The sequence below is a fragment of the Castanea sativa genome, chromosome 11, assembly GCF_040712315.1.
Source record: "Castanea sativa cultivar Marrone di Chiusa Pesio chromosome 11, ASM4071231v1".
Classification (NCBI taxonomy): domain Eukaryota; kingdom Viridiplantae; phylum Streptophyta; class Magnoliopsida; order Fagales; family Fagaceae; genus Castanea; species Castanea sativa.
The window spans coordinates 7,619,532-7,631,547 of record NC_134023.1 but is presented as its reverse complement, the minus strand read 5'-3'; the positions used below and the strand labels follow the sequence as shown (position 1 = coordinate 7,631,547).

Genomic DNA, 12,016 nt, shown 5'->3' with positions numbered 1-12,016 from the left:
TTTGGGGGTACAAAGTGTAACAATGATCATAATTTATGGTGCAAAATGTACATTCGAAAATTTTATGATGCAAAGTGTAATATGGGGTCTAGTTTAAGATGATAAAATGTAATTTCCCCTATTATGATGGAAATCTAAAGTTTGTGGCGTAAAGTGTAATCAAGAGTATAGTTTAAGATGGTAAAGTGTAAATTGTAATCAAGAGTATAGTTTAGGGCGTAAAGTGTAATCAAAAGTATAGTTTAGGGTGGTAAAGTGTAATTTCTTCTTTGTTTTTAAGGGATTGAGAAGAGGGGCGATTGAGTTTTTTTACATGATATCATGTTTTTTCATCCAAATTAACAAAAAACTTAACATTGGGGGTGCAAAGTATAACAATGATCATAGTTTAGGGTGCAAAATGTGCATTCGAAAAGTTTAGAAGGCAAAATATAATCTTGGGTATAGTTTAGGGTAGTAAAGTGTAATTTCTCCTAATAGTCCACGATCTATTTTATCTATTGTGCTATGTCCACAACACTTTCATAACAAATCATAGGTGGTAAGTTGTTATTTGTTTTAATTTAAACTTACCAACGAAATTTTTTTTCCCATCAATAACATTCTGTCACTTATATTTTATTATGAAAGTGTTGTGAAAACATCTCTCTCTCTCTCTCTCTCTCTCTCTCTCTCTCTCTCTCTCTCTCTCTCTTTATATATATATAACGATCCATTTTATCTACTGTGCTACATTTATAACACTTTTACAACAAATCATAAGTTGTAAATTGTTATTCTTTCTAATTTAAACTTACCAGTGAATTTTTTTTTTGCCCATCAATAATAACCCGTAACAACCCATCATTTATAATTTATTGTAAAAATATAATAAAAACATTTCTCTCTCTCTCTCTCTCTCTCTCTCTCTCTCTATATATATATATATATATAAACAAATCAATTAGAAGCAAATTTTATTTTTTAAATGCATTGAAATAAAAGGACATGACCTCACACATAATCAAAGTAAAATATTAATCTAAATACGTCAAATTTTGACATCCATTTTATTCCTTAAATTAAATCAATCTAATTCTAAAAGTATTTTAAGAGTATAACAACTTATCTAAAAAATTGGATACATGTCTCTCATTGCCTTACTTTTAGGCTCCGCTTGGAAGTAGGGAATGGAATGGAATGAAAAGAATAATTTTAGAATATTCTTCTCTTCCTTTGTTTAGGAGTTTTAATGGAGGGAATGGAAAGTTCATTCCCTTGTTTGGGAGTGAAAAGTCCATTCCCTTGTTTGGGAGTTTAAGTGAGAGGGAATAGAATGGATAGGAGGAAACACTCATTCCTCTCTATTTCCTTAAAATCTCAAATTTTCATTCCCCCTAAAATTGGGAGGAATGCGAGGGAATGAAATTAGATTTAATGAATGTTTTACTAAAACTCCCAAAATACTCCTATATATTCAACCCTTTATTTTAAAATAGGGGTCTAATAGTAATATTGTCATAAAATGATTTCATTCTATTCCCTCCATATTACTCCTAAACAAGATTACTTACATTCCATTCATTTTCATTCATTTACATTCCTTTATTTTAAAATATCCAATCAAGGTTACTTAATTTCATTCTTTTCCATTCATTTCCCTTACTTAAATACATTCCATTCCATTCCATTCCATTCCATTCCTTTCCAATCCCTTATAATCATTCTATTCCATTCCATTCCCTTCCCTTATAAACTCCCAAGCGGAGCCTTAAAGAATTCATAGAATTCAAAATTTATTTCTCTAATATTCAATGAAAAAATTGGGGGAGGGGGAGCGACAATTAAATAGGAAATAATTAGCCCCAAATGTGTGTGTGTGTGTGTGTATATATAAGAGAATTCCCCTTTTTTAACTAGACTTTTATGTGGTTTAAAAATATCATAATTTATGAAGGGTAATTTCATTTAGAAATAAAACCATAAATATCAAATAAAAAATTTTATTTTGAATTCAAAAAGAGAATTCTTAAAATTTAGTATTTTTTTCCCCAGCTTTTTCCCCCACGCCCCACAAGCACTGATACTTGTGGAGTGACTATTGCACCCAAGGCGTGTGGTGGTATAAAAAAAATCTATATATATATTTTTTAAAATTATAATAAATGCAAATTATTAACCTTTACTCAAGAAACAAATACATGCATAGCATTGTTGCAAGAAAATAGGACCACGAGTATCATCTTCTTTCATTTAATTTCTCCCTACACTGAAGAATCAAGATTAGGTACTGGACCCAACTAGATATCACTAAGTGTCCATTTGGATAGCTTTTTTTGCAGTTTATTTTACTATTCAGCTTATCATGGGCCTCACTGCACTTTTTGGTACTATTCATGGGTCTCACTCTACTATTTTAGCTAATTTTAACATTTATCTATAATACTTTTAACAAAAAGTTTTCAGTTTCAGCAAAATAAGCGGATCTCAAACAAACCCTAAATAACACAAGGCGCAAAGAAACAATGTGCATGCACCAAACACACCGAAGAATCAAGTTTTAAGGCCCAAAGAAACAATGTGCATGCACCCAAACTTTGTAGATCAAAAGTTCAAAGTTTAACACTACATTGTGATTGTTGAAGCGCAAATATCAGAAAGCTCAGCAAAATTTTGGATGGTGAGGACAGAAAAAATCCTCCAAGTTACGTTGAAGATCGTATACCTCAGATAAAGGGAATAGTACTACTGTGAAGAAAGCAACAGGTTTGTAAAGTGACTTCTTAAAAAGATTGATATAAAAGCAAAATGAAGCTGCTAATTCTTTCGAATATCTTCTCTCACTCGCGGGAGCTACAGTAGTCTGTAGAAGTGTTCTGCCTTCTTCACACCCAAATTGGAAGCATGAATTCTTGTGGCATGCATGGTACATCACATTTGGTGACCCTTTCTCAGGCTCAGTTAGATACAGTAATATCCTCCCAAAGTTTCAATGCTGGGATGTGCTAGAATAATGCTTTGAGGAATTTGCTTGCGGTGTAACTACTAACTACTAAGATGTTTGTCAACTCTGCAATGGTATATGTAGACCCACTCACATCAATAAAGTTGCCTTTTTTTTTTCTTTTTTTTTTTTTGTGGATAATTCAATCGTTTAAACAAGTAGGCAAGGAAGGTGGATTTGAACCGTGGTTTTCCTGTAAATAAGATCAAGCAATGCTGCTAAGCTAAAAAAAAATCTTAGTAGCATATAAACTTTCTGACATAAATATGTTCTTACAAAGTTTAGGAATACAATTTAGCTTTGCACGTATCATATAAAAGATGTTAAGATATAAATGTAATAATACATTACACCACGGCGGCTTGATACATTTGGGGCCTTAGACAAAAACTAATTTAAGGTTTTTTATATATTTAAATATGAATTTTAAAAGAAAAAATTCATATTTAATATTACTTCAATTCTATTATCTTGTTTTTTATGCAAAATTACTGATTAACCATGAAGATTTTTTTTTCTTTAGAAAATTTATACACAAAAAAATTGATAAAATTTTTTTATAGCTATTGATATAACAGATTAGTAGTGATAAATAAAAAAGTGATGTTAGTAATAGATATAGATGAAAAATAGTAAAAATTTGCTAACTCAACTGTTATGAAAAATATTGTGAAATTCTTTATGTATTGCTCTTTTTTTTTTTGTGAAAATGCTATATTCACAATATTTTTACAACAAATTCCAAATGTTAAGTTGCTACAAATTCTAATTTGAACTCACCATTAAAATTACTTTTTTGCCCGCTAATAACAGACAGTAACAACTTAGCACTTAAAATTTATTGTGAAAAATATTGTTGACATAGCATTTTTCTCTCTCTTTTTCTTGTTTTTAATTTCATAAAAAAACATTATTTTATTTATTGGCTAGTATTTGGACTTAATTAATACCATTACAATAATTAAGAAATTGCTCTATTGGTTAAAATTTAGGGGCCTTTTTCTACTTGGAGCCTTAGGCGATCGCTTTATTCGCTGCTAGTAGAGCTGGCCTGCCTCTCAAACCAATTTTTCAATCACTCCTACATAAATATTCACCGCAAGTAAAAGTGATAAAGCGACACGTTGTTCAACATAGGAATGACAATTTTGCCCTGCCTCACCCCGCTTAACCCGTCTCTCCCCGCTTCACCCCGCGTAGGTTTTCCTTGCCCTGCAAAGGTGGTGGAGTGGGGATGGGGCAAGATTTTAGCCCTGTACCACAAGGCAGGGTGGGGATGGATTTAGACTTTTTAACCCCGTCCCGCTCCGCCCCATCCCGCCCCGCGTTGCTAAGGGTTATAATTGTAAATTTTTCATACCCTAAAACCCTACTATTTAAACAAACATATTAATATTAGCTTATTTTATTTTACCTAATGTGGTTCTCTGTCTTTATTTTGTTATATGTTATACTATGAGATTTTTTTTTTTATTGTCTTGTTAAATACTTGGATATATTATTTAATTTTTTCTAAAAATTGATTTGATTTGATAAGATAAATTTAGTTGTAATTTCAAGTATATTTTTATTAATGAAATAAGTTTCATTAAAAAACTTGTACTAGTTGTAGGGAAAATTAACAAAAAGTAGAGTTTTACGGGGTGGGACAAGGCTTCGCGGGCCCTAAGGGGTGAGGATGGGGTGAGAAAGTTTTTCCCGTCATGCAGAGCAAGGTGGAGCAGGGATGGAGACAGACAAAACTGTGCAGGGCGGGGATGAAGACCTTATCCTTCAGCCTCGCCCCGCCCCATTGCCATCCCTATTCAATATTCAGATCCTGTCCAATAATTCATTAATAACACTTTTGCTCATTGGTGTAAATTCACTATAATGCTACTCAAAGTAGTTACGTGCATTATGATTAATTAATGTGCATAACTTATGAACCAAACATAAAGAAGTGAACCCAGAAAAAGTATTATATTAATTTGTCATATTTTTAAAGAAACAAAAAAAAAAATCAAAATCACATTGTTTTTGTGGTCACTAATGAGACAATTGTAATGGAGACTAATAAAGAATTAAGTTGAATAAAATTAATACTTGGAGGAATAATTTGAACAAGATAAATTACAAAACTAAATTTAATTTTATGCAAAATTACCAGATACAACTTATAATTTAGCCTAAGTTTAAAATGGATGATAGTTAAATATTACTATTAGGGCAAAACTTAGGTACAGTACTTTAAGTTCCTTACTTAAAATTTCGACATCCGTCCAAATTAACACCTCAAGAAAATGGCGTTAAAAAAAAAATCTCATATCTCTCTCTCAATGTGTATCTGTTTCCTTTCTAATCTATGATTCTATCTCTCTCTCAGTGTGTATGTATATGTATCTGTTTTTTTCTTCTTTTCTGATCTATGAAGCTTTCTTCGTTTCTGATCTATGATTCTTTCTTCGTTTTCGATCTATGATTCTTTTTTTTTCTATGATTTGCTCTCTCTCTCTCTCTCTGGGTGTGTGTGTGTGTATGTATGTGTATCTGTTTCCTTCTTCTTTTCTGATCTGTGAGGCTTTCTTTGTTTCTGATCTATGATTCTTTCTTCTTTTCTGATCTATGATTATTTCTCTCTCTCTTGGTGTGTGTATGTATGTGTATCTGTTTCCTTTCTTCTTTTCTGATCTATGATTCTCTCTTCGTTTCTAATCTATGATTCTGATCTATGATTCTTTATTCTTTTCTGATCTATGATTCTCTCTCTCTCTCTCTCTCTCTCGGTGTGTGTATGTATGTGTATCTGTTTCCTTTCTTCTTTTTGATCTATGATTCTTTCTTCTTTTCTGATCTATGAAACCCAATAGATCTGACTTTTATTTTTTGATCTTTCCTGTTTGGTTACTGAGAAAATGAGGGAGAAGCTCCCGATGAACATTTTTAGCTTCATCAATTAGAGGCAACTGGAGATTTTAAGCCAATGGGTTCTCTTGCAATTTGCAATATAGGAAAAAGAAGGGAGAAGGAAAAAAAATAGTTTTAAAGAAGTTTGATTGGGTTATTAAATTGGGCAGATATTAAAATTTTAAGTGAGGAACCTACGGTATTGTACCTAAATTTTGCCTTTATTATTAATACCACTTCAACCAAGTCGTGCAAATAACTAGTTTTGGATGGCCGCATGATATGTTAGCTCCAACTAATCATAGAAAATTAATAACGTTTAAACTCTGCTTGAGAAAATACTAGTATTAATTATGAATGAGATGGAAAGTAATAGCATTTAATGATATTTTTTTAGCCATTACATCACTTACAAATCTACGGTGTTAAAAATGTGTAACTTTACAAGAGTTACACCAAGTATAACTTGAACCCATCTCTCTCTCTCTCTCTCTCTCTCTCTCTCTCTCTCTCTCTCTATATATATATATATATATATATATATATATATATATATATATATATATATATATATATATATATATAGGGTTAGGTTCAAGTTACACCTGGTGTAACTCTAAGCAATGTTACACCACTCGATAACTTATTATTGAATTCATATTTTGAAAATCCAACCATTGAATTACATGTTTTATATGTTGTTAAAATGCATGTCAAATTTCATGTCAATCAAATGTAATTTACCATTTGATCCACAAACGAATCTTTTATGCATTATTTCAAACTGCAAAAACTTAAATTTAAATAATTGATCAATGACATGGCTATTAATCTTTGATCACTTTGAAATTTTGCAAGCATAGAGAATATACAAAGATAATGTAATCTAACAGTGGATTTGTCAAAATTTGCATTCAATTAAAAATTATTGGTTAGTGTAATATTGCTTAGAGTTACACCAGATGTAGAAATCTCCATTTGAAAGACAAGGGAGATTTGAACTTGACTTTTTTTTAGCTAAAACAATAAGAATAAGGCTTAAAAGGTTATGGATTAAATAAAACATTATAATTTTTTTGGATCAATGAAAACACACCCAAAAATTGCAGACCAAAAACAGATTGAAGCTCAAAAACAAATGAATTGGAAGCAATTTTTTTTTTTTCAAGTGCATTGAAATAAGAGGACATATTTTCACACATAATTGGTATAATAAACACTCACTACTGATTTTACACAGCAATTTAACACTTGGTTGTGCTAGGACCACAGCAATTTAAGTCCATGATTTTTCCCATGGACTCCTCCTTTGAGCAATTCTTCTTATCAAAAACTGAAGGGGAAGATTTAGAAGAGAGTTATTTGGCTTGATAACAAGATTTGATATTGTTTTCGGCACATTCTTGCAGTAATCTAAGGAGATAATACCTTGTACAAGTACAACTACAAACACCTTGGTCTTTCAAAGTTGAACTCATGATTGATTGTTGTGATCTTTAGTAATTTAGAGTGATGCAAATGAAAGAGAGTCAATGAGAGAAATTGGGGTTTCCATTTTGCTGGTGTTTGGGAGTTGAGATGGTTTTTCTTGTATAGGCAGTGTAGAGACTCTTTTTTCTATGTGTGTGTGTGTGTATGTCTATATATATATATATATATATATATATATATATATATATATATATATAGGAAAATTTTAGAACCGCAACTTTTGTGGCAACTTGCTCGTAGCAAGTCATGAACTATGGAGTAAAAATGGTGAGTTCACAGCTTTACCATTCACGACTTATCACATGAACGAGTTATAACAAAAGTTATAACAAAATTGTAGCCTATCATTATTATTATTATTATTAATGTAAAACTAAAACCAATGAACCATGTGTCTATAAAAAAAAGCTCTCCCCTGGTAGGAGCCTTTTTCTCTCTCAAGTAAGAGTCTCTTCCTCCCCTGTGTCTACTTTGCTTTGGAAATTTTTTTCATCCTGTATTACTTACACACTTAGTTAGAAGTTTATTAGCATATGTTTCAGCAGGAAGCAAGATCTCCTTAGTGGATTACGAAACCTACAACTAACCAAGGAAGAAGAAAAGGACATTCAAATCACAACACAGGGCAGAGCCGATCTTATGGAGGAGTGCTCTTTAAGTTTTTTTGGAAAACTCTTGTCGAATAGGCAACAAAATCAACGTGCTCTGAAAAGCACACTAAGGGCGGCATGGAAGATGGGATCGGATTTAAGGATAATGGAGGTGGGAAACGGAGTACTCTAGTTCAAGTTCAGCTCGCAATATCAGTTGGAATGGGTCGAAAGAAATGGACCATGGAACTTTGATAATAACATACTCCTGCTATGCCGATGGAAAAAAGGGCTTTCTGCAGCAAATATTGTGTTCACGCACTCCCCTTTTTGGGTTCAAATCTGGGGTTTACCCTTCGAGCTAATGGCATAAGAAACAGGGAGGGATATTGGAAGGAGGATAGGCAACTATATTGAAACGGATCGGAGATCATGGCAGACGAGACAGGCAAAATTTATGAGAGTTCGTGTGGCACTGAAACTTGATCAACCGCTTCGTAGAGGTGGTTACATGTCCAACTTGGAAGGAGAAAGGATATGGGTTACCTTCAAATATGAAAGGCTCCTAACAATCTACTATACTTGTGGGAAGATTGGCCATGATGACAAGCATTGTCCAATACCACAAGATGAACAACCAGATGAACGACAGTATGGGAGTTGGATCCAGGCAAATGGTGGCTACAGTCGAAACCAAGAAAGGGTAAAGTCCGGCGAGGTGGATGGCTACCCTTATAGGAGCGAGGGTGTCAGGTTGAGATCACAAAGGGTGAGAGATAGTACAATGAATCCAACGGCTGACAGCAATGGAGGAAGTCAAACTATGAACAGGAATCAAGGGCCGGAGATTGCTGATAATATGGATGTGCTAGGTGATGATGATGTAACAAGGAGTTAGGTGGCGGGTCAGTCCACCAAATAGGACAACACAGTTGTTTACCTGCTCAAGGAAAGGAAAGGCAATGACCAGCACAACGCCTCTATCTTGGCATTAGCGAAGGGCAAAGGAAAAGCCAATGAAGATGAGAACTCGGTGGTGGGCCAACAAAAACCAAAAGGGAGTGATAAGCCTGAAGTGACGAGCCCAATAAAGCCAGTTTTGTCTCTTGGAGCAAAGGATGTAGTGGGCCTTTTGGATATGAGCAAAAATAAAGAAAGCAAGCCCAGGACCAAAACTAAGTTAAAGAAATTAGCTAGAGGGAAGGACCCATCTGAAGATACCATTATGAGTGACTGTAATATTGGGCTTGGAACTAAACGTGGGAGTGAAATAGAAAAGCTGGAAGTGCTGGAAGGAAGGGTGCCTAAGAAGCCTCGTGATGAACTTCTTCTCTCTGATGAGCATCAAACCATGGAAACGGCGGTGGCTGCAGGACAGCACCGCCAAGAACGATGATCGCCATAAGCTGGAACTGCCGAGGGATTGGGACCCCACTATCAGTTAGAGCGCTGCGGGAATTGGTGCGGCGGTGGGATCCCATGGTGGTATTTTTAACAGAGACAAAGAAAAAGAACTCAGGTATGACAAAAGTTAGAATTAAAGTTGGTTTTGAAAATGGTTTCTATGTGCAAAGAGAGGGTAAAGGGGGTGGATTAGCAATGTTGTGGAAAAGATATGTGAACCTTGAAATTAAGAGCTACTCACGGCATCATATTGATGCTGTAATAATAGAGGAAGTGTCTGGATTTCAGTGGAGAATTACAGGATTTTATGGGCATCCCGAAACTCATCATCGTAATGAATCTTGGAATTTCCCTGACGCTCTAAACCAACAATTCAGCTTGCCTTGGCTGTGCTTCGGAGACTTTAACGAGATTCTCTCAATTCAGGAAAAGAAAGGTGGTCCCCCAAGGCCTCAAAATCAAATGGAAAACTTTCGAAGTGTTATTAACAGATGTGGTTTAAAATATATGGGCTACCGTGGCGTGGACTTTACTTGGTGCAACCAACAAGAAGGGGAGGACATGGTCTATTTGAGGCTTGATCGAGCCTTAGCAACAACTGAATGGATATAACATTTCTGTACTATCCAGGTACACCACCTCATAGACACCACATCTGACCATGGCCCCCTCCTTTTGTTTGAGCCTGGTTCCATGAGGCGTCGAAAGAATTATAGATTTCATTTTGAGGCCATGTGGACTACAAGGGCTGATTGCAAGGAAGTCATTAAGGAGGTTTGGAGTGGCTGTTCAGACCTGCACTCACCAAGTGGACTTGCTACAAGGCTTCAACAATGCTCCAATGCCTTGAGGAAATGGAGTAAAGGTGTTTTTGGAAATATTCCTAAAAAGATTGGGGAAATGCGAAATACTCTCCATGAGCTTACTGTGCTGGATAATGAAGGTCAAAACGGGGTTAAAAGCAATAGACTAAGGAAGGAAATTAATGATTTGCTTGATAGAGAAAAGGTGTGGTGGATGCAGAGATCAAGGGTACAATGGTTGTGTGAGGGTGATCGCAACCCAAGATACTTCCACTCCCGAGCATCTGAGAGGCGACGAAAGAATAATATATCAAGTCTATGGAATGAGAACGATGTCTGTTGTGATGATTTGGAGAGTATTGCAACCACGGCTATCACCTATTTTGAGAATATCTACACTACTACAAGCCCAAGCCAAATTGATGGAGTAGCTAACCTCATTCCCCCTAAAGTCACTGAAGAAATGAATGACAGCCTGATATGTGACTTTACAGCTGATGTGGTTAGTGCTGCTCTCCAACAAATGCACCCAACTTGAGCTCCCGGCCCTGATGGTATGTCAGCTATTTTCTATAAAAAAAATATTGGAATATTGTTGGCTGTGATGTTACTAACATGGTGCTTAATGTACTTAACTTCAATACCCCTATGTCTGAGCTTAACGAGACCAATATAACTCTTGTGCCAAAAATTAAGCACCCCATTAAAATGAAGGATTTCCGCCCCATTAGCCTTAGTAATGTAGCCTACAAACTCATATCCAAAGTTCTTGCTAACCGTCTCAAAGCCATTCTGCCACAAATAATATCAGAAAATCAGGGTGCATTTATTTCAAAAAGGCTGATAACGGACAATATTCTTGTAGCTTTTGAGCTCATGCACTATCTGGATCATAAGAAAGATGGAAGGGATAGCTTCATGGCTATTAAGCTCGATATGAGTAAGGCTTATGATAGGGTGAAATGGAAATTTATTGAGGTAGTAATGCGGAGGCTTGGATTTCATGAGAGACGGATTGGGTGGATTATGAGATGCATCTCCACGATCTCCAATTCAGTCCTAATCAACGGTAAAGTTCATGGTAATATAACTCCCTCTAGGGGCTTCGGCACTTCCTATTATGCACGAAGGCTTTTTCTGCTCTAATTATGGAAGCAAATAACACACATGCCCTCACGAGTATCTCTATATGTAGGGGCAGCCCAAAAGTTACCCATCTTTTCTTTGTCGATGATAGCCTCTTCTTTTGTAAGGCCAACAGTCAGGAGTGCCACAAACTTGTGGAGATTCTTGAACTTTATGAAGCTGCCTCAGGTCAGAAGGTGAATACAAATAAGTCCTCTGTGTTTTTTAGCCACAACACAACTCCTGAAATAAGAATGGAGGTGCTGGACATCCTTGGACCGATGCAAGATACAAGACACAGTAAGTACCTCGGGCTCCCTTCCGTGATTGGAAAGTCCAAGATCCAAGTTTTTGCTGAAATTAAAGAAAAAGGTGGGGAAAAAGCTCTCGGGTTGGAAGGAAAAGATGCTCTCAATGGGAGGGAAGGAAATTCTAATAAAGGCAGTAGCACAAGCAGTCATTTACTATGAGCTTGATTCCACAGGTACTTATTGAATCTGATTCCCTTGCTATTGTCCAAGCCATGAATTCACAATCCTTCCATGGTATGATGGGCTCTGTTATTCAAGGTGCACATTCTCTGCTGGGTCAGTTAATAAATGGGAAATTCTTCATCTGAAAGGGGATTACAACAAAGTAGCACATGAGCTTGCTCAGCTTGCCAGAAACACGGCCACGTCTCAAACATGGATAGGGGCTGAGCCCCCTATGCTTAATAGCTTTCTTGTATTAGA

At 35.4% G+C, this 12,016-nt stretch overlaps 2 protein-coding genes across 2 annotated transcripts; both read left to right on the top strand.

The window, feature by feature from the left end:
- Nucleotides 1-9,342: 9,342 nt before the first annotated feature.
- On the top strand, nucleotides 9,343-10,695 carry LOC142615978 (uncharacterized). Its single transcript, XM_075788874.1, has 2 exons — nucleotides 9,343-9,918; nucleotides 9,985-10,695. Exons 1-2 carry the CDS (start codon nucleotides 9,343-9,345, stop codon nucleotides 10,693-10,695), a joined length of 1,287 nt encoding a protein of 428 aa, XP_075644989.1.
- A 77-nt stretch (nucleotides 10,696-10,772) lies between these two features.
- LOC142615977 (uncharacterized) lies at nucleotides 10,773-11,752 on the top strand. The gene is made up of 2 exons (XM_075788873.1): nucleotides 10,773-11,135; nucleotides 11,411-11,752. The coding sequence occupies exons 1-2, from the start codon at nucleotides 10,773-10,775 to the stop codon at nucleotides 11,750-11,752; spliced, it is 705 nt and encodes a 234-aa protein (XP_075644988.1).
- Nucleotides 11,753-12,016: the final 264 nt, after the last annotated feature.